General features: G+C 43.0%; 1 protein-coding gene across 6 annotated transcripts in view; it reads left to right on the top strand.

Annotated features, from left to right (window-relative positions):
- LOC132384979 (protein AF-10-like) overlaps positions 1 to 21480 on the top strand; it is a 379099-nt gene that overhangs the window by 66202 nt on the left and 291417 nt on the right. For 5 of the 6 annotated variants that reach the window (XR_009509047.1, XR_009509048.1, XM_059956683.1 and 2 more), the window contains exons 6-7: positions 10010 to 10103; positions 19815 to 19919. Coding sequence is in view for 4 of the 6 variants with exons in the window: in XM_059956683.1 (XP_059812666.1) it covers positions 10010 to 10103; positions 19815 to 19919 (199 nt within the window). In the remaining 2 variants the exon portion in view is untranslated. The remainder of the gene's footprint in view (positions 1 to 10009; positions 10104 to 19814; positions 19920 to 21480) is intronic. The other variant, XM_059956682.1, reaches the window with a different exon arrangement.

The raw sequence follows: 21480 nt of genomic DNA, 5'->3' as shown, positions 1-21480 counted from the left end.
CCCATTCACAATGTTGATTCCTGATCCTGCAAAATCTGAAGTTTAGCATTCTCCTCTTTATCTCCAAATATTCCCTGCCTCTCTTTTGTATTTATTTAGGGATATAGTATGGTACAGGCCCTTCCAGCTCATTGAGCCCAATTACATCCATTAACCTACTAACCTGCATGTTGTTGGAATGTGGAGGAAACCCGAGCACCCAGAGGAAACCCGCGTGGTCATGGGGAGAATGTACAAGCTCTTTGCAGGCAGCACCAGGAATTGAACCCCATTTGCTTGCACTGTAATAGTGTTACACCAACAGCTATGCTACCGGGCTGCCCCAAGTCACTAAAAGTTAGTGTAAAAAATATTTGTTATGCAAATTTAAGATGTTGTCTCCCTGACCTGGGAAGAGGAAAGCATTCCAGAGGATGTCAGAGAAGTTGTAATCATGACTGTGTCCAAAACAGGAGAGAAGTCCAATTGATGAGAGTCCTCTCTGCTTTGGAGGTCACCATTGGAAGAATCCTCCTTGATTATCTCTTCCCAGCAGCTGAAGAGCTATTTCCAATGTCACAGTGTGGATTCTATACAGCAAGAGGCGAAATAGCTGTCATCTTCATCCCCTCAAAAATCCAGAGTGAGTGGTGGAACCTTGTTTTGATGTCTGTCAGATGAGGGGAATAGGACATTTCCTTCTCAGGTTGACTGTATCCAGGCCATTCCACAGCAAAAGGTGGAAGGGGAAGTGTCTAATGAGAATAGGTTGAGTGAGCGTGGGCTCTTCTCTTTGGAGCAAAGGATGGTGAGAGGAGACTTAATAGAGGTATATAAGATGGTAAAAGGCATCGATGGAGTGGACAGCCAGGGACTTCTTCCCAGGGCAGAAATGGCTAATATGAAGGTGAATTTAATTTTAAGGTGATTGGAAAATTATAGGGGGGTGGGAATGCTGGGCTGGCTTGTGGAGTAGTGGCATCAGCACTGGACTTCAAGGTGAATGGTCCTGAGGTCATTTTTTTAATACACAGAGAATGGTGGGTGGGGGGAACATGCTGCCTGCAGTGGTGGTAGAAGCAGGTACATTAGGGACATTTAAGAGACACTTGGATAGGCATGTGGATGGTGTAAAAATGGAGAGCTCGGAGGGAAGGGTTAGATTGATCACAGAGTAGGTTGTAAGTTCAGCACAAGATCATGGGCCAAAGGACCCTGAATGGTGCTGTAGTTTTCTATGAACAAACATCTCCCACCTTCTGATGCCATTCCCACTCACCCCTCAGCTGGATCCTCAAATCACCTGCCAGTTCTTGCTCCACCCTTTCCCTCCATCCTTTTTAAACATGATTTTTCTCTCTTGTCTTTCAGCCCAAGATGAAGTGTCTTGATACAAAATATCAAATGTCTATTCCTCTTCCCCCCCCCCCCCCACCATAAATGCTGCCCAAATCCATGAGTTGTTCCAGCACTTTGAGTGGAGCTCGAGATCCCTACACCTGCAAATTCTTGTGTCTCATTGGTGAATGGAACAGGCCACGGCCACAGATGTTAGGGACTGATCTGGAAAGTAACACCCCTGCCACAAAAGTACTAGGCCATAATCATCACGGCCATGAGATGGTGTAATTATCTGCTGTGGCTATTCAGTGACATTACTGAAATGCCCCCACTGCGATATCCTGGGGGCTGCCACTGACCAGAAACTCAACTGGACCAGTTGAAAGTAATGCAACTTCAAGTACAGGTCAGGAAATGGGAATCCTGAAATGAGAGATTAACAATAAAGATTAGCTTTATTTGTACATGAAGCATATAATGAAGTACATTATTTGCATCAATTCCTATCAGTGAGGTTCGTGCTGGACAGCCTGCAAGCATCACCACGTTTCGAGCACCAGCATATCATGGCCATAACTCACTAGCCCTAATGCTCCTAATACCCTGAAGCATTTTCACCATCCCCAACAAACAAGTCAAGAGTGTAATGGAACACCCTCTGCTTACCTGGATGAGTGCAGCTGCAATAGCTCCTAAGAACCTTGGTGCCATCCAGGTCAGGGCATTCGGCTGGATTGACACACCTCATTCACCTGTCTAAGCGATCCCACTCTGCAACTGCTGCTACGTGTACCATTCTGCAAAGTGACAGTGCTCATCTTTTTTTAACAGAAGTTTATTCACCAATCATAGGGCGCCACAGTAGTGTAGCAATTAGCACGACGCTATTCCAGTTCAGGATTGGAATTCCGAGTTCAATCCTGGCATCCTCTGCAAGAAAGTTTCTCTGTCCTTCCCATGTGTGTATAGGTTTTTTTTCCTGAAGGCTCCTGTTTCCTCTCACATACTAGGTAGTAGGCTAATTAGTCATTGTAAATTGTTCTATTAGGCTAGGGTTAAATCAGTGGGTTGCTGGGCAGCATGGATCGTTGGGCCAGAAGCACCTGCTCTGTACTGTATCTCTAAATAACATTTTTTTAAAAAGCTAAGCACTGAACAGTAAATCAGGGCTTCATAAGCTATTTACAGTTTCAAATTAAAATACCATCGTTACTATCTACAACACATTCAAATTCAAAGTAACTTTATTATCAAAGTACATATGTTACCATATACTACCCTGAAATTCATTTTCTTGCAGTCATGTTCAAGGGCATTGGTGGGCCTTGAGAGGCTCACTGTTCTTGGAATTCCACCATTTTGCCAATAGAGACCACTTGCACCTTCTCCAAGGACACCCGAGCACAGGCATAACCCAGGAAGAGAGACAAGCAATCAGCTCAAGCAAAGCCCTTGACAGCCCGCTGCGGATCTGTGATTGACCAGCTTGGCCAAACCCAGGAGCAAGCTGACTAGGAGATCCCTCAAGTGGGCCTCTCCCCTCTATACCCAGTGAGGCTGCAACCTCTCACATTCCATATGCACATGGTACACTGACTCTTCCCGTCTGTCAAAAGGACAGATAGATAGGCAGTCGGTGAATGGCACTCTGACACCTTCCAGCCCAGGTCCCCAATGTTCAGGGGAACCAGCTACTTGCTAACAATGTGAGAGGTTCCAGCCTCTACTTGAGTATCTTGAGGCTGCTACTTAAGTTTCGATTATACTCTCCTGATCTACAGTCACCAAGTACAGAGGAGAGAGGTTGGCTTGCTCCTGGTCACTAATGAGTCCGTAGCATAAAAAAACATCCACTCGGAGACATAACTCATCTAGGTTACTCTGACAGTCACCAAACCTGCAGTCTGTACCATTAAGAGGACAGGAGTAGCTAAGTGTATGGGAGCATCATTACCCATGGGATTCCCTCCAAATGAAACAGTTTTCCAATTTGGGAATTTATCACCATTCATTACTGGGTCTAAATGTTGGAACCTTCCCCAAAGGCACTGTGGGAACACCCTCAAAAGAAGGACTGCAGAGGTTCACCTTCTCGAGGGCAATTGAGAATGAGCAGTAAATGACAGAATGCCAGTTACACAAAGTGCCTGAGGAACTCAGCAGATCAGATCTCAATGGGAAGGAGTCGATGTTTTGGGCTGAGATGCTTCATATAGACTGGAAAGGAAGGGGGACGAAACCAGAATAAGAAGATGGGGGGATGGGAAGAAGTACAAAGCAGAAGTACCCAGGAAGGACATGTGTCTGAGGTAGTGAGTCTGGGTGAGCACATGATCGAAGAGTCAGAAGGCAGCAGAGATCATGGGATGTGACAGTAAGAGAGGGTCTCACTGAACTCCCCTCAAAGAGGAGATGTAAACTTCTTCAGGGATACCTCAAAGAGACTTTGCAGTGGAGGAGCAAATCGTGAACACAAGATTCTGCAGATGCTTCTCTGGATTTCCAGCATGTGCAGAATCTCTTGTGATTATGATGCCAATTGTGCCCACATCCAGGGAAGTAAATTAAGGAAGTGTTTCAACTCATTTCCATGGGCATTCCATGGGTAATACCTCAGCTGATGTTTGGTGATCTCAGTATGGGAACTTGTGTTACAGTGAGACAATTTTCAATTTATACTTAAACTACCTGTAGGCTTACAGGTAAGGCCAATATTTATAGCCCATTCCTAAATGCCCTGACATGATGTACCCTAGATCATTTCAGGAAGATTAGCTTCAGTTGTCCCATGAACATCGAAGCATCATTTGCATCAAATCAAATCAATGAGGTTTGTGCTGAGCAGCCTGCAAGTGTTGCTACACTCTTCCAGCAGCAACATAGCAAGCCTGCAACTCACTAACCTTAAATATACATGTTTGGAATGTGGGGGGGAAACCCATGTGGTCATGAGGGGATTGTACAAAGCCCTTTCAGACAGTGCCAGTAATCCTGAGCCTAATCTTAAAGCCTGTGCAGTAAAGCGCTAACCGTAATGCGTCTGTGCCGCTCAATTTATGCGTCCTTTAAGAGTTCACTGTTTTGTATGGGACTGGAATCATCTCCAGACAGGTAAGGATGGCAGCTCTCCTTCTATGAAGGACAGTTGGAAAATGGATGTGGGATTTGGCAATTTGGGATTCTACCATTCTATTGTGCAGAGCTTATCTTCATGTCTGTCCTGGGAAAGAATGGTAGTTATTCTGCAGCACTTGAATTACCACCCTTCAGAACAACTCAGTAACCATCTCAAGACAAAATGAAGTCATTTGTTTTATTTATTTATTTAGCAATACAGCACAGAGTAGCCCCTTCTGGCCCTTCGAGCCATTCTGATTCAGCAACCCCAAGTCCCAGTTAATCCCAACCTAATCATGGGACAATTTACAATGACTAATTAATCTACACAGTACGCTTTTCGACTGTGGGAAGGAACTTGAGCACCCGGGGGAAATCCCACACCTTCCACAGGAATGGTGGCAGAATTGAACTCCAAACTCTGGAATGCTCCAAGCTGTAATAGAGACATGCTAACCACAACATTACCATGGAATTCATTGCCACAGATGTTTGTGGAGGTCAAGTTATTTGGTGTATTTAAAGCAGAGGTTGATTCAAGATTGAAGATTGTTTAATGTCATTTCCAATATACAAGTGTAAAGAATTAAATAATTATTACTCATGATCCAAGGCAGCAGCAAAAATCACAATAAGCTAAAGAACACAATTATTAAAAAGCACACAATAATTATAAATATTTGAAGTCTGGTGGTCCTTGCATGGACTAACGAACTAACTGACTGGTGCAGAGCCAACAACCTGTCTCTTAATGTGAACAAAACAAAAGTCGATGGCTCCTCGGTAGAGATCGTAAAGAGCACCAAATTTCTTGGTGTTCACCTGACGGAGAATCTCACCTGGTCCCTCAACAGCCGCTCCATAGTAAAGAAAGCCCAGCAGCATCTCTACTTTCTGTGAAGGCTGAGGAAAGTCCGTCTCCCACCCTCCATCCTCATCACATTCTACAGGGGTTGTATTGAGAGCATCCTGAGCAGCTGCAACACTGCCTGGTTCAGAAATTGCACCATCTCGGATCACAAGACCCTGCAGCGGATAGTGAGGTCAGCTGAGAAGATCATCGGGGTCTCTCTTCCCGCCATCACGGACATTTACACTACACGCTGCATCCACAAAGGAAACAGCATTATGAAGGACCCCATGCACCCGTCATACAATCTCTTCTTCCTCCTGCCGTCTGGGAAAAAGCTCCGAAGCATTCAGGCTCTTTACAACCAGACTATATAACAGTTTCTTCCCCCAAGCTATCAGACTCCTCAATACCCAGAGTCTGGACTGACACCTTGCCCTACTGTCCTGTTTATTATTTATTGTAATGCCGGTACTGTTTTTGTGCACTTTATGCAGTCCAGTGTAGGTCTGTAGTCTAGTATAGCTTTCTCTGTTTCTTTTATTATGTAGTTCAGTCTAGTTTTTGTACTGTGTCATGTAAACCATGGTCCTGAAAAACGTTGTCTCATTTTCACTGTGCACTGTACCAGCAGTTATGGTCGAAATGACAATAAAAGTGACTTGACTTGACTTGGATGCTACATAGCCTCATCTCTGATGGGAGTGGGACAGATAGTCCATGAGCAAGGTGTGTGGGATCCTTCATGATGTTACTGGCCTTTTTCTGGCACCTTTCTGTATATATGTCCTTGATAGCCAGCAATGCTGAAGACAGTTTGTACTACCTGTTGTAGAAACCTCCTGTCCACCGTACTGCAGTTTCTGTACCAAGCAGTGATTCAGCTTGTTAGGATGCTCTCTACTGACCAGACCTGGCAAGGATGGCAGCTCTTCTTCTCTGAAGGACAGTTGGAAATTTGCTTTTGGCAATTTGGGGTTCTGTAGAAGGACGTGAGTACAGATGTACAAAGTCCAGCTCCCTTCAGCCTCCTCAGAACCTGGCAGTGTTGGTGAGCTTTCCTGATTGTGTTCTGGGACACATAGATTCTTGATTAAAGTTCAAAGTTCAAAATAAATGTTATTATCGAAGTGTATATGTATGTGTGTGTGTATATATATTTATATATGTATATATGTGTATGTATGTGTGTGTGTGCGTGTGTATATATGTGTATATATATATATGTCACAATATGCAATCCTGTGATTCATTTTCTTGTGGGCATACTCAGCAAATCTATAGAATAGTAACTTTAACAAAATCAATGAAAGGTCAACCAGCAGAAAACAGCAAACTGCGCAAATGCAAATATAAATAAATAGCAATAAATAACAGAACATGAGATAACAAGATAAAGAATCCATAAAGTGAAATCATTGTTTGCGGAGTATTAACTGTTCTTGAACCTGGTGGTGTGAGTACTGAGGCTCTTGGACCTTCTACCTCATCGCAACAGGATCTTTGATGATGGATGTTGCTTTCCTACAACAGCATTTCATGTAGATGTGCTTAATGCTTGGGAGGGCTTTACCTGTGATGTAATGCTCTGAATCCAGTACCTTTTGTAGGATTTTCTGTTCGAAGGCATTGGTGTTTCCATACCAGGCTGTGATGTAACGAGTCAATACGCTCTCCACTACACATAGAATTTTGTTAAAGTTTTAGATGTCATGCCAAAACTCTGCAGACTCCTACAGAAGCAGAAGCACTGGCATGTTTTATTCACAATTGCACTTGCGTGCTGGGTCTAGGACAGATCCTCTGGAATAGTAACACTCAGGAATTTAAAGTTGCTAACCCTCTCCGTGCCTGATCCTCCAAAGCGAGAGGTTAAAGATCTCGGTGAACATGCCAGTCAGTTGGTCAGCAGAGGTCTTTAGTATGTGGCCAGGTAACCTGCCGGGACTGGATTCACCCTCCTGAAGGTAGTCCGCATGTCAGCTTCGGGTACTGAGATCACAGGGTCATCGGGAGATGTGGAGGTTTGCGATGTTCTGATGGTCAAAGCGTGCATTCAAGGCATTGAGCTCATCTCCCGTGTTGCTTGATTTAATGTTACAGCGTTCAAGCCTTGCCGCAGCTGTCAAGCATCCCTTGTTGGTTTCAGTTTGGTCTGGAATCTCCACTTCACCCGTGAGGTAGCTTTCTGCAGATTATACCTGCACCTCTTGTAGATTAGTAAGCACATCAAAGGTTATGGGGAGAAGGCTGGAGGATGAGTTTGAGAGGGATAATAAAATCAGCAATGATGGAATGGTGAAGCGGACTTGATGGGCCAAATAGCCTAATTCTGTTCCTATATATTATGGTCCTGTGAAGGTTGTGCGACAGCAGTGCAAGAAGAATGAGCTGAGTGACTAGGATCGCTGTGACTTCTGGATTATGTTTGCAATAGCATTAACAAGAATGAAACATCCAAGATATTTATAAATCAACTCCTGGGATTAAATATTCCATTAGCCACTGATATCCGTCAACTGGGATTTTTAAAAAATCTGATGCTGTAGTTTAGTGCCTGCAGAACCTTATTGTGTATTGGGTGAATCTCAGTCCTTTGTAAAACATTTTATGATTTAGATCCATGCCAGAAATAGTTTGCCTTTAGCAGTTTGTAATAGAAGTATACACTCATTGGCCAGTTTATTCAGTACACCACACACCTGCAAATATCTAATCAGCCAATCATGTGGCAGCAACTCAAAACATAAAAGTATGCAGACATGCTCAAGAAGTTCAGTTGTTGTTTCGACCAAACATCAGAATGGGGAAGAAAGTGACTTTGATACAGGAGGAGTAGAATAAAGTGACTACTGAGTGTAGAATGTGAATGCTGGATTCAAATTTTAAGGTTCATTTATAAAGAACTTAAAAGGAAGCTAAAATTAATATTGAGGGCTGGGCTTGCCAATTACAGGAGCAACATTTCTACATTTGCAAAACAATATCTGGTTGGTTTGTGAGTGCTCCTGACTTCTCTGTAACCTTATGTTGAAGGGTTCCCCTGGCTTTTTGCAATTGTATGTTATCTCTATCAGCTCAGATCATTGCTTGGTTGGGGCAGCAAGTCTCCTACTCAACCTTTTATCCCTCACTCTTTCTTCACCACCTAACAATTTGTTCATTCTTTTTCGACTACTTCCTCTTCTGCACTTAGGAAAATAAAATACTACAGGTGATGGAAATCTGGAATAAAAGTAAGGAATGCTTGAAATATTTAGCCCTTTAGGCAGTATGTGTGGAGAAAGCAATAGAGTTTTCCTTTTAGGTCAATCAACTTTCAGGATATCGGTAGATGGTTTTTTATTATTATTATAGACCTGACAGTTTGATGTAGTTTCCATATATTTTGCAACAAACCAGACCGTAATGGTTGATGTGAGGATGCTCTCTGTGTAGTACAAAAGAAAGAATATGGTGTTACAGTTACACAGAAAGTACAGGTAGACAAATGAAGTGCAAGGGCTATGACAAGGTAGGTTGAGGGATCCTTTGGAGTATAAGAGGTCTGAACTGTGTTTCTCTCCATAGGTGCTGCCTGACCTGATGAGTATTTCCAGCATTCTGTTTATAATCTTACACTCTCTTTGCCTTTGCTTTTAAGCATCTGCCTTGGTTCCCTTCTCTCCCTGTTCAGGGCAATAAGCCACTATTTTGTGAACTTGATTGGGACACGAGAACAGTAGAGAGTTAGTGTTTAATTATGCTCCTCTTGGGTGCCTTCTCCATTATATTTACTATGGTGGTCCTATATATTGTGCAGGATAGTTTGTAAGAACATGTATTTCTCTTCAAGATATAATGATTTTCCAATGAGCTGAGAATAATAGGCCTTCCATCAACTTACTGTCAACTTTATTACTAACAGAGCATCCTCTTTCCTTACAGGTGTTGATTATGATGTTCATTTTAAGGTGATCACCATGTTAAAGGTGTTAGTCATAGATTAGAGAGACAGTACAGAAACAGACTGTTCAGCCCATGAAGTCCATGTCAATCATCAAGTACCCATTTTTTAAAAAAAGATTAAATTAAGGATTAGCTTTATTTGTCACATCTACATGGAAACATACAGTGAAATGCATAATCTGTGTCAATGACTAACATAGTCTGAGGTTGTGCTTGGGGCAGCCCACAAGTGTCACCATACTTCCAGCACTGATATTGCATGCCCGCAACTTACTAACCCTCACCCATATATCGTTAGACCGTGGGAAGAAACCAGAGCACCTGGAGGGAATCCACACAATCGTATGAAGAACGTACAGACTCCTTCCAGGCGGCAACGGGAATTGGACCCAGATCACTGGTGCTGTGAAGGGTTGCACTAACTGCTCTGTGACTGTGCCAGTCATATTTTTGCACTAATCTCCCACTTTCCTGTCAACTCCATTTGATGGCCAGTAAACCTATGAACCTGCAGATTTTTGGGATGTGGGAGAAAATCCATGTGTTTGCAGGGAGACCATGCAAACTCCACACAGACATCACCAGGTGTTTAGACCAAACCTGTGTCTCTGGAGCTGTGTGATAGCAACACCACTGTCCACTGTGGTGATGCCCTTAACAGGTGAAAATTCATGGCCAGGAGCCGGAGTGAAAACATCTGATCTAGGGGTATTCTGACATTTGACAGGTGTGAAGTCTGAATTCATGGCTGATGTGTGATATGTTTCTCCCTAGCGCCCAGATGGCAGGCCTACTGTGTGAGGAACAAGGCTCTGAAATCGATAATGTGAAGTATTGCGGCTATTGCAAGTACCATTTCAACAAAGTGGTAAGTTGATCTACGACAAGCAGACTGTTCTTGTTCCATTTCAAGTTCAAGTTCAAATTTATTGTCAATCAACCAATATACATCTGTACCATTAAATGAAACAACATTCCTCCAGACCAAGGTGCACAATACAGTACATATATCTCGCACACAACACATGAAGTAATATTGCCACAAATAACTTAAATAATAAGCTGCATCTATGACATAGGTTTAGAAAGTAAACAATATTACACTACTGGTGCTTTGGTATGGGATGAGACCTAGATGTTGTCAGGGTGTTTAACAGTCTCACAGCCTGGGGAAGATGCTTTTTCCCATCCTGATAGTTCTTGTCCTAATGCTGTGGTGCCTCCTACCTGATGGTAGGGGGTCAAAGAGATTGTTGGATGGATGGGAGAAATCATTTCCAGCTTGTGCCTCCTCCCACCCCCTCTACACATGAAGACTTGACTCATTATTGGTGAATAGTCTGTAGGCATCTTCCATTCCCTTGTCTAAAAGGCCAAGGGCTTTCATTCTGATCAAAGGTCAATCACAGCTAATCCTATAAGCTTTCCCCAGGCCATTGTTCAGGATCAGGTGTAGTATCACTGATATACTGTATGTCATGAAATTTATTGTATTGTGGCAGCAGTACTGTGCAATACATAAAAATTACTGTGAATTACAAGAAGAAATAGAAATTAAAAATGTAGTGCAAAAGAAAACAGAAGTAGTGTGGTACTGTTTATGGTTTAGTTCATTGTCCGTTCAGAAATCTGATAGCAGAGGGGAAGAAGCTGTTCCTGAAACGTTGATTGTCTATCTTCAGGCTCCTGTATCTCCTCCCTGATGGTAGTAATAAGAAGAGGGCACATTCTGGGTGATGAGGGTCCTCACTGATTGGATGCTGCCTTTCTGAGGCATCGCCTTTTGAAGATGTCCTCGATGCTGGGGAGGATAGAGCCAATGATGAAGCTAACTGAGTCTGCAACCCTCTTCAACTTTGTTCACACTTCCAAGTGGCCTGGATGTTATTCAGTGTTGAGAACTGTACCTTGTTCTAGGCTAATTGAGATGACACAACAAAAACTAAAATGAGGGATGGAAATTGGTGCAGGCATGGCCCAAAAATCTTGTCTATTCATTGCATCAACTCTAGAATTCATTGGGTGAGCACATTAAGTGCTCTACCTGCTTCATTTATTCTCTTCAGGATTTTGGAAAAACCTCATCATGTCTGAATTAAACTGACTTCAGTGTTGGATATTTGGATAGATTGGTCTCAGGGTTAGAAAAACAGTAAATCTCTCTCTCACTGGAACACACACACACACACACACACACACACACACACACACACACACACACACACACACACACACACACACACACACACACACACACACACACACACACACACACACACACACACACACACACACACACACACACACACACACACACACTAAAGTGCACAGGGTTTGGTGACAGTAATTAGCACTGACAAAGAAAGGGACAATAATGCAGGTGTCTTAGTCTGGTTCAAAAACACATCTTAAGAAGGAATGGGGGGTAAAGGTAGCAAAAGATGTCGACAGAACATTTGTGGTTTCAGGCTGAGGAACGGTAAAAGTTGTGGGGAAGAGGCAAGAAAGCCCACAAGACCATGAGACATAGAAGCAGAATTAGGCCACTTGGCCCATCGATCCTTTCTGCCATTCCACCAAGGCTGATTTCTGATCCCTTTTATGCTATTCTTCTGCCTTCTTCCTGTAACCTTGGACACTCTGACTAATCAAGAACCTATCAACCTCTGCCTTAAATATACTTAATGACTTGACCTCTACAATTGTCTGTGGCAATGAATCCCACAGATTCACCACCTTCTGACGAAAGAAGTTTCTCCTCATCTTCATGCTAAATTGACGCCCCTCTATTCTGAGGCTGTGTCCTCTGGTCCTAGACTCCCCCACTACAGGAAACATCCTCTTCACATCCACTCTATCTGTGTCCTCTGGTCCTAGACTCCCCCACTGTAGGAAACATCCTCTCCACATCCACTCTATCTGTGGTCCTAGACTCCCCCCACTATAGGAAACATCCTCTCTACATCCACTCTACCTGTGTCCTCTGGTCCTAGACTCCCCCACGATAGGAAACATCCTCTCCACATCCACTCTATCTGCGTCCTCTGGTCCTAGACTCCCCCACTACAGGAAACATCTTCTCCACATCCACTCTATCTGTGTCCTCTGGTCCTAGACGCCCCCACTATAGGAAATATCCTCTCCACATCCACTCTATCGGTGTCCTCTGGTCCTAGACTCCCCTGCTATAGGAAACATCCTCTCCACATCCACTCTATCTGTGCCCTCTGGTCCGAGACTCCCCCCACTATAGGTAATATCCTCTCCACATCAACTCTGTCTAGACCTTTCAATATTTAATGTGTTTGAATGAGATCCCCCTCATTCTTCTATAGAAGTGGGAGAAATGCAGACAAGTGAAAGAATTGCAAGACTGAAGAGGATACAGAAGTAGGGAGGTACGAGGTTGTCCAGGCCCACTGAGGTTAACAGACTGCGGCACAAGAGCTAACACTTGCTACGTCAGATTGGCTCAAAATAATCTTCCAATTTACTATATGTTGGCATTCTTAAACTGGATTCACACTATTGAGTCTGGGTTCAGTTTGAGAATGGTGGCTTGGGTCTGTGCACGGTTAGAGCCAGTGTGTAATGGAACAGTTGATCTAAGCCAGGGCCACAACATGGTTCGTGGAAAACTCGGTAAGTTTATATGACACACAATTGTACCCAACTTCTGAGTACAAAATATTGTTGGCACTTGCGTCAAAAATGGTGCATGGGAAATCGGTCAAGTTTCCGGAGAGTAATGGCCGTATATACTGTGTATTTAAGATCTGCACGGATTGGGGTGGAGGTGTGAATTGAAACTATTTTTGCTCATTCATCCTTCAGATATCCCTGGATGGCAATGAAGAGAAAATTGTGGCTTTTCCTCCCCAGAGGTCAAGCCCTAAGCTTGATTGAGTAACGTTGGCCCCAAGCACTGAACTGGGGATCTTTGACTGATTCATTCATTACTTTGGCCGATACTGTGTGGTGTGACTCTGAATAATAATCTATGCTTGCACTCCAGTGCGGCACTGAGGGAGCATCTGACTGCCAGAGGTGCCATCTTTCATTTGTTATGTTAAACTGAGATCTTGTCTGGTCTGTTGGGAAGAGTTAAAACATCCCATGCCATTTATTCACAGCAGAGTGGCGAGCTTTCCAGTGTTGTGCCTGATAGCCACTCCCGAATCTGTTAACTGGTCATCTTCATGTTGCTGTTTGTTGGTATGGGGGGTGGGTCTTTCTTGGTACAAATTGGCTGCTGCATTTCACACATCACATCAGCAAGGCACTTTTGCTGCGGTGGTGGTTGTTGTTGTTAGTGTTGCTCTGTTGAACATTGTGGACACGTATGTTGGTGCTGGAATGTGTGCCGACACTAGCGGGCTGACCCTAGCACATCCTTAGGTTGTGTTGGTTGTTAACGCAAATAATGCATTCCACTGTATGTTTTGATGTACATGTGATAAATGAATGAACTGGAATCACAATGGTAGGATGTACATAAATCATGAAAGGTCCAGGTCCTGGTGGACATTTTTGTGCACATCACTCTCTGTCTCCTTCATTTCTTTCGCTTCTGAGCCTCAGAATGTATATTTGCCATCGCAACCCTCCATTATTTTCCATATGCGTATTTGACTAATTTTCTGTATTTAGAAGTAATTTTGTTATTTTCCATATGTGTATTTGATTAATTTTCTCTTTCTCCCCTTTTCTGTGTACATGAATTCTCTCTTGCCCCTCCCTCTACACTGTCCCTCGCACCCTCCCCTCCACCTCTACCCCACCGCATTTCCTGGCATCCTCCCTCCGAATATTCCCTCCACCCCGTTCCTTCACTGTCCCTAGCACCCTCCCTTAAATCCCCCCCAAACACCCTCTGTCCGCCACTCCCTACACTGACCCTCACACCCTCCCTGCACATTGCCCACTCTCTCCTTTCCTCCCTCCTCCTCCTTCCCCCTCTCCCTCCTCCTTCCCCCTCTCCCTCCTCCTTCCCCCTCTCCCTCCTCCTTCCCCCTCTCCCTCCTCCTTCCCCCTCTCCCTCCTCCTTCCCCCTCTCCCTCCTCCTTCCCCCTCTCCCTCCTCCTTCTCCCCCTCCCTCCTCCTTCTCCCCCTCTCTCCCTCCTCTGCACCCTCTCTGACAACTACTTGTCTGCTGTAGGATGGGATGATAAATACTGACACATTTGGGGGGGGGGGGGAGTAGTTAAAAGGAGTGGCCACTTAAGAATATATACAGGAGTAGTTTTCAAAGTGTCTGTCCGACGACGTGGTTCCCTCGGGATTAATGACTGCCATAGCCCACCATCTGCAGTGAAACCTGTTTATTCTCTTGAAGCTTGTATCTGAGTCCATTTATTATCTTTGGATTCCATAATGCCAGGCCATTTCCTATTCACTTCATACAGACTACCAGATGGCCACGAGTGTTAAGAGGCCTGAAACACAGACACAAGGGGATTTGACAAAACTGCAGCAACAATTTTTTGCAATGTTACAATAACATACGAACCCAAATATTTTGCCTTTAAAAGTTATTTGTTCCATTTAACTTCAGTTACATTTTCCCCCTTTTGCTTTGTTTCTATCAGATGTCAGCTATGCCTGAGGCCCTGAACCACCTGATTAACTGTTACATGTAACTTAAAAAACCATGCAGCTTGGAGTTCTGACAATAAGCACTACTGGTGTATGCTGGTGTTTTTCAGCATCATTTGACATAGGAGCAGAATTAGTCTATTCTGCTATTCTCTCCACATCCACTTTATCTAGGCCTTTCAACATTAGATAGGTTTCAATGAGATTCCCCCTCATGCTTCTAAATTCCAGTGAGTACAAGCCCAAATAATGAAGGATAAATTACTTTTAAATACAGAAAATATTATTTTAAGTAATACATGATAATACAGAATACATAATTTAGAATACATATATAACACAGCCCCAAATAATAGAATGCATACAATATAGAGTACAGTATAATAATACAGGCTGAAATAATACAGAATATATCATATAAAGTACATACATTATACAGGCCTAAATAATACCACTTGACCATTCCTTGTTCCACATTCCAATCCTTCTCTCTAAATAAAATTTCTTGAATGCCTTTTTGGATTTATGGTGACTATTATATTCATGATTCCTGGCTTTCTGTCCCTCTGCTAAAAGAAATGTTATCGCCATTTATCCTCAATGTTTAATAACTTCTTACAGTACTGTATCTGAGCTTTTGAGCTCTTCCTTTCTGTTATGAGGCTTGTTAAATCTTGTTTGCACTTTCCATAATGCCTGTGTGTCATGGGATTTTTTTTTGCTGGATTTCCCTGCGGCCATCCATTTCAATCCGACTTCCAATTTGCATTCCAATGTGTCAGTCTGCTGTCACAATGAGGACACTCAAGTTGGAGGAGAAACACCTCATATTCAGAGATAGATAGGTTCTTGATTAGCCAGGGTATCAAAGGGTATGGGGTGAAAGCAGGGGAGTGGGATGACTGGAAGAATTGGATTTGCCCAAGATTGAATGGCGGAGCAAACTCGATGGGTCAGATGGCCTACTTCTGCTCCTATATCTTATGGTCTTATTCTTTCTGGGTAGCCTCCAACCTAAAGGCATGAATATCCATTTCTCTAACTTCTAGTAATTTCTCCCCTCTCCACCCACCCTCTTTTTCCATTTCCTATGAGGATAGCTCCCCTCATATCCTTTCTCTTCTCACCTACCCATCCTTGCTCTCTGGTGCCCCTTCTCCTTCCCTCTCTTCCATGGCCCACTCTCCTTTCCTATCAGATTTCTTCTTTTTTAGTCCTTTAGCTGTTACACCTATCACCTCCTGGTTTTTCTCTACATTCCCCCCTACCTGACCTGAATTCCTCCAGCATTTTCTTCTCTGTGTGTTGTTCAAGATTTCCAGTGTCTACAAAATCTCGTACTTTTTATGGTTGTGTCTGCCCTAGATATTAGATGACAATGGACCATTCACCCACTGTGCTCCTCAGTCTGTGCCCAAGTCAGAAGATATTAAGTGGTCGATCAGGGGTAGAAACCTCATACTTTCATTCATATTTTAGCCAGGAATCCAAGGCATGGACCTTGGTTGAAACATGCCAGTTGTAATGACCTCAATGCCACAGGATTTGGATTGATCTTGTGTTTCCCCGAGCACAGAACCTGTGCTCCAGTGCATGTTTTGCAATGTGTTGGAAGGCTGCACTGAGAACAGTGCAGCAAGGCAGATGGATGTGGTGGGGATGATTGATCCACTTGACTGAACAGAAGGCATCACTGGTCATATTTTAGTGCCTTCACTGGAAAGCAGTGGGTTGGCTTACAAGACAATCACAAAAAGGAGATCTTCGATCTCAGGAGCAAGTGCTCAGGATTTCAATATCTCAAGAAACTTTACAGCCAGAGAAATACCCCTGAAGTGTGGGAATTGCTGTAATGTAAGAAACACAGCAGCAAGTTTATTCTACTAAACCTTAAGATGTGGGAGTAACTAATAACATTGGCAATTTCTGATCAAAACTGAGATGAGCAGGTAAGACCCAGTCAGGTTTCTGAATCTGGGGTGAATCTGAGGCTTTATAAGGCATTGGTCAAACTGCATTTGGAATACAATGAGTAGTTTTGGACCCTTTATCTAAAAAAGGATGTGCTGGCATTGGAGAGAGTCCAAGGGAAGTTTACAAGAATTATCCCAGAAATGAAAGGGTTAATGTATGAGGAGCATTTTATGGCTCTGGGCCTATACTTAATGGTTTAGAAGAATTTTGGGAGGATCTCATTGAAAACTATTGAATAATGACAGGCCTAGATAGAGTGGAGTCCAAGACCAGAGGGCACAGCCTCAAAATAGAGGGATGTTAATTTAGAACAGTGATGAGGAAAAATTTATTCAGCCAGAGGGTGGTGAATCTGTGGAATTCCTTGTCACAGATGGCTGTGCAGGCAAAATCATTGAGTATATTTAAAGCAAAGGTTGATATGTTCTTGATTAGTGTGTCAAAGCTTATGGGGAGAAGGCTGGAGAATGGGTTTGAGAGGGGTAATAAATCCTATATCTTCTGGTCTCATGGTAATGGTCAGATCAGGCAGATTCCCTTTCATAAAGAATCACAATCAAGTTTATTATCGCTGATGTATCATATGGTTTGTTGTTTTGTGGCAGCAGTACAGTGCAATACATAAGATATAAGGTATAAATTACAATATATAGACATTAAAAAAATAAAGTATTGCAAAAAGAGAGCACAAATTGTGAGGCAGCTCATTGGTTCGTGGGTTCATTGTCCGTTGAGATGGCAGAGGAGTAGAAGCTGTTTCTAAAATGTTGCGTGCATGTCTTCAGGTTCCTGTACCCCTTCTCTGATGGTAATTGTGAGAAGAGGGCATGTCATGGGTAGTGAGGGTCCTTTGTGATGAATGGCACCTTCTTGAGGTATTGCCCTTTGAAGATGCCCTCGATGGTGGGGAGGCTAGTGTCTATGATGGAGCTGGCTGAATTTGAAACCCAATGCAGCCTTTTCTGATCTTGTGCAATGGCCTCTCCATACCAGATGGTGATGCAACTATTTAGGATGCTTTCTACAGTACAGCTATAGAAATGTGCATTAGTCTGCAGTGACAAATGAGGAATTTAAGATGGTGCAGTGGTTAGTACTGCTGCCTCACAACAACAGATTTGATCCTGACCTCAAGTGCTCTCTGTGTGGAATTTGCATGTTTCCTGTGACTTTGGTTTATTTCTTATGCCACAGAACATTTTGATAGAATAACTGGTTGCTGTCAATTATCCCTTAGTAATTAGTAATTGGCAGAGAGAAACTGGTGAGAGAGAGCGAGAGAATAGGTCGCAGAGTTGCGGAAAAAGAAGAGGGGGGCTTGGACCAATTGGATTGCTCTGTAATGAGCTGTGAGGGTCAGATGAGGAGAGTGGCCTTTTCCTTGGTCAAAGTAAGCTGATAATCGGATGAGTTTTATAACACCGACAAGTTCATGGTTACTTTCAGTCTAATTTTTATTTTTAAATGTATGATCCCAAAAGTAAAAATTATTATAAAAATCCTCTTTAATTTGCTAATTGTAAAGGGAAAGTTTGACTAGGTTATGACTTTATTCCCAAGAGCATAGGAGAAAAAGAGAAGACTTGATAGAGGCATACAAAATTATGAGGAATATACAAAGTGTAAATGTAAGCAGACTCTTTGAGGTTGGATGAAACTATAATTAGAGCTCATGGGTTAAGGGTGAATGGTGAAATGTTTAAGGGGAACATGAACGGAAACTTCTTCACTCAGAGGGTGGTGCCAGTGTGGAACGAGCTGCCAGTGGAAGTAGTGGATGTAGTTTGATTTCAGCATTTAAGAGAAATTTGGATTGGTACATGGATGGGAGGGGTTTGGGTCTATGGTCCAGGTACAGATCGATGGGACTAGTTCAGCATGGACTAGATGGGCTGAAGTGCTTGTTTCTGTGCTGTAGTGCTCTTTTACTCTAGTTGAGAGCTAAATGTTGGCCCTACATTGGGCAGGACGCCTGAGCGTTTACAAAATGACACGACAATGATCTGTATCTCCTCCACGAGAGTGTTTCTGACCATTCTGCACGTCCTTTCAGTGTGGGATTCCAGCTGGAGTTTTGTACTGCGGTGCCTTGGAGGTGGTCTTGCCCCCACAAACCCTCACCTCACCCCTGACATCCACTACTGTAGACCACCGTTGATCCCAGCTGGGTGAATGATCACTTGCTTTGCCGAGCAGAGGGTTGCACTAATTGAACAGGTCCTTGAAAGAGCTAGTACTGCTGTGATGGGGTGATAGGCCTTTCGTGTTGTGTCTTTCTTATCCACAGTTTGTTTGAGGTGGGTATTTGTGACTTCATAGTTCCTTTGACCTTTTCAGGGAGAAACCTCTTTGCTGTTGGAGGGCGAAGGTGGGATACTTAGCTCTTACTCTAGTGGCCGATCTTCAGTGACTGCTCTTTGCTGGTGTCTTGTGCTGATGCTAATGACTGAATTGAACATGGCTTCATCTCTGAGGTCCTGAGCTGTGGTGGACACATATACCGCAGATGCCAGTGTCACAACACGTGCTGAATGCAACCTGTGTAAAGTCTCATCGAGTGTCTCTAAGTGCATCCTTTCTGGTGGGACACCCAGTCACATGCCTCAGTCCCTCAGTTTTGACCAAGCCAATCAGAGTGCAAGGTAGACCCACTGTAACACATTTGGTCATTGATGGTCAAGTTGGGTATTGGACTGCAAATCTTGGTTAAAAAAATGGGGAAATTATCCAGGGATCACGCTCCTGATCGGCAACATCCATTGACAAACACAGGTTATAGACGGGGAGTGAATTTATTCTGTTTTAACTGTTACTGGGGATTGAGTGACTGCCTCAGTGAAACAGGAGAAATCTGGCCTGTTGATATCTTAGCTGAACGTTTGGGGCCATAAGAAAGTCAGGGAAATTTTTTTAAAGCATCAATAAAATCCTTTCTGAAGCAGTTTTCTGTATTGGATTTGATAAAGATTCGATTTCTATTTAACTTTGAAACTCTTTTTGAATTCTGCAGAAGAAATGTCGGCATTCAGCTAACACATCCTATGACCAAGGCCTGAGTGATTCCTCCTCTCACTCGCAAGATAAACTGAGCTCCCTGTATGACAGACAGAGAAAGGTTTGTGTTAATCTTGTATTAACCTCAAAGTTAGGACAGATCAAATAATAGACAGAGACCGGACCTGTGGCCTACTGTTATCATCTCTGTTGTGAAAATGAAAGAGACTGGAATTAGGGACACTGTGTGTGGAAATGCACCTGTTAACGTTCCAACATTAGGTTACAGATGGGGAAGATAGTGTTGGAGGGATTAGGGTCAGTAGGGACACCTCCCAACAGACTACCCTAGCCTCCAGGCTGTCCAGAGTATTCTGTCGTTCACACTCCAGCCTTGTGCTTCAGGAGAGAACATTACGAAGGACTAACAAAATGAACAGGCTAGTGTCAAGAATTCACCATTTGAGCTATTGAGGGCAATGTGTCAACGTCTCATTTCACTTCTGTTTCAAGTTGCCATCAGATCTCCTTGCCCAAACAGGAGAGTTTTGTCTTTCAAACGCACTGCACATTTCCTCTGTGCATGTGAATCTGTATTGAATTGCTCTGTCCATTTGTAACTACAAAGTGTGGTTGCTGTAAATAGTAATGGTCTGTGGTCAATTAGAGGCCATTTGCTGTTCCAAATTCCTATGGGTTTCTGTTTTAATATTTGCAAGATGTTACTTGTTCACTGAAATAATTTTCTTGTTCAACTGTGATTTGCTAAAATATATGTAAAAATACATTATGGAATTTTTTGAACCAGTAACAGAAACATTGAATTACAACTGTCATCTTGAACTCTGACAGTCATATTGGATACAAGCCTTTCTTCTATTTTTCCATTTAAGATGCAACACTCTCCTTTTTAACAAAGCCAGACCCCTTATATAATTGTTTTTTAAAAAATCTGACCAGGGGCTAATAGTTTAGAAGCAGCTACAATTGCTGTCTGGTCTGAAGAGTTAACAAGGAACCACAGTTGCCAATTGTTCAATTGCTTTTAAGGAGAGCCATAGGTGTGACCTCTAAGGATGAGGTCAAGTTAGAAGATGAACTTTCCCTTCTGTGTCCTCCTCTGATGAATGCTATGGCAGATCTGCCACTGTGGATAATTTATCTTGCATTTCAGAATCTACAATTAATTTACTTGATGGGTATCAGCCTAATTTTGTTAAGAGTATTCGTCATTTCCATGTTATATGCAAGCATTAGAACATACCAAGGTTAACAGAGAGGTCTTATTCCCTGCAGCACAGGGGAGTGAGGCTAGATCTTGTAGAGCTGTACAAAATTATGATGGATATAGATAGGGTGAGTGCATGCTGCCTTTTCCCTTCAGGTTGGGTGAGGCTAGAGCTAGAGGTCATAGGTACAGGGTGAAAGGTGAAAGGGAGAATCTGAGAGTGTGAGGAGAGGACGAGGAGGGAGGTGGTGGTCAGGTGTTCCTGTGCCTGTATGTTTTGATGTGCAGGTGACAAAGCCTATCTTTATCTTTGTTTTTAATCTTTTAATTTAATCCTCTTTCAGTCTGTATGTTACCCTCTTTTTGTGCTATTAATCTAGAGATTGCTATTGCACTGCATGTTCTGCTTACATATGAATGAAGATGGTTACTCTAATTAGTTTTTGATGTCTTT

Source organism: Hypanus sabinus, chromosome X1 (genome assembly GCF_030144855.1).
Source record: "Hypanus sabinus isolate sHypSab1 chromosome X1, sHypSab1.hap1, whole genome shotgun sequence".
NCBI classification, from domain to species: domain Eukaryota; kingdom Metazoa; phylum Chordata; class Chondrichthyes; order Myliobatiformes; family Dasyatidae; genus Hypanus; species Hypanus sabinus.
Note: the sequence above shows the minus strand (reverse complement) of the source record. Positions and strands in the feature narration are given on the sequence as shown.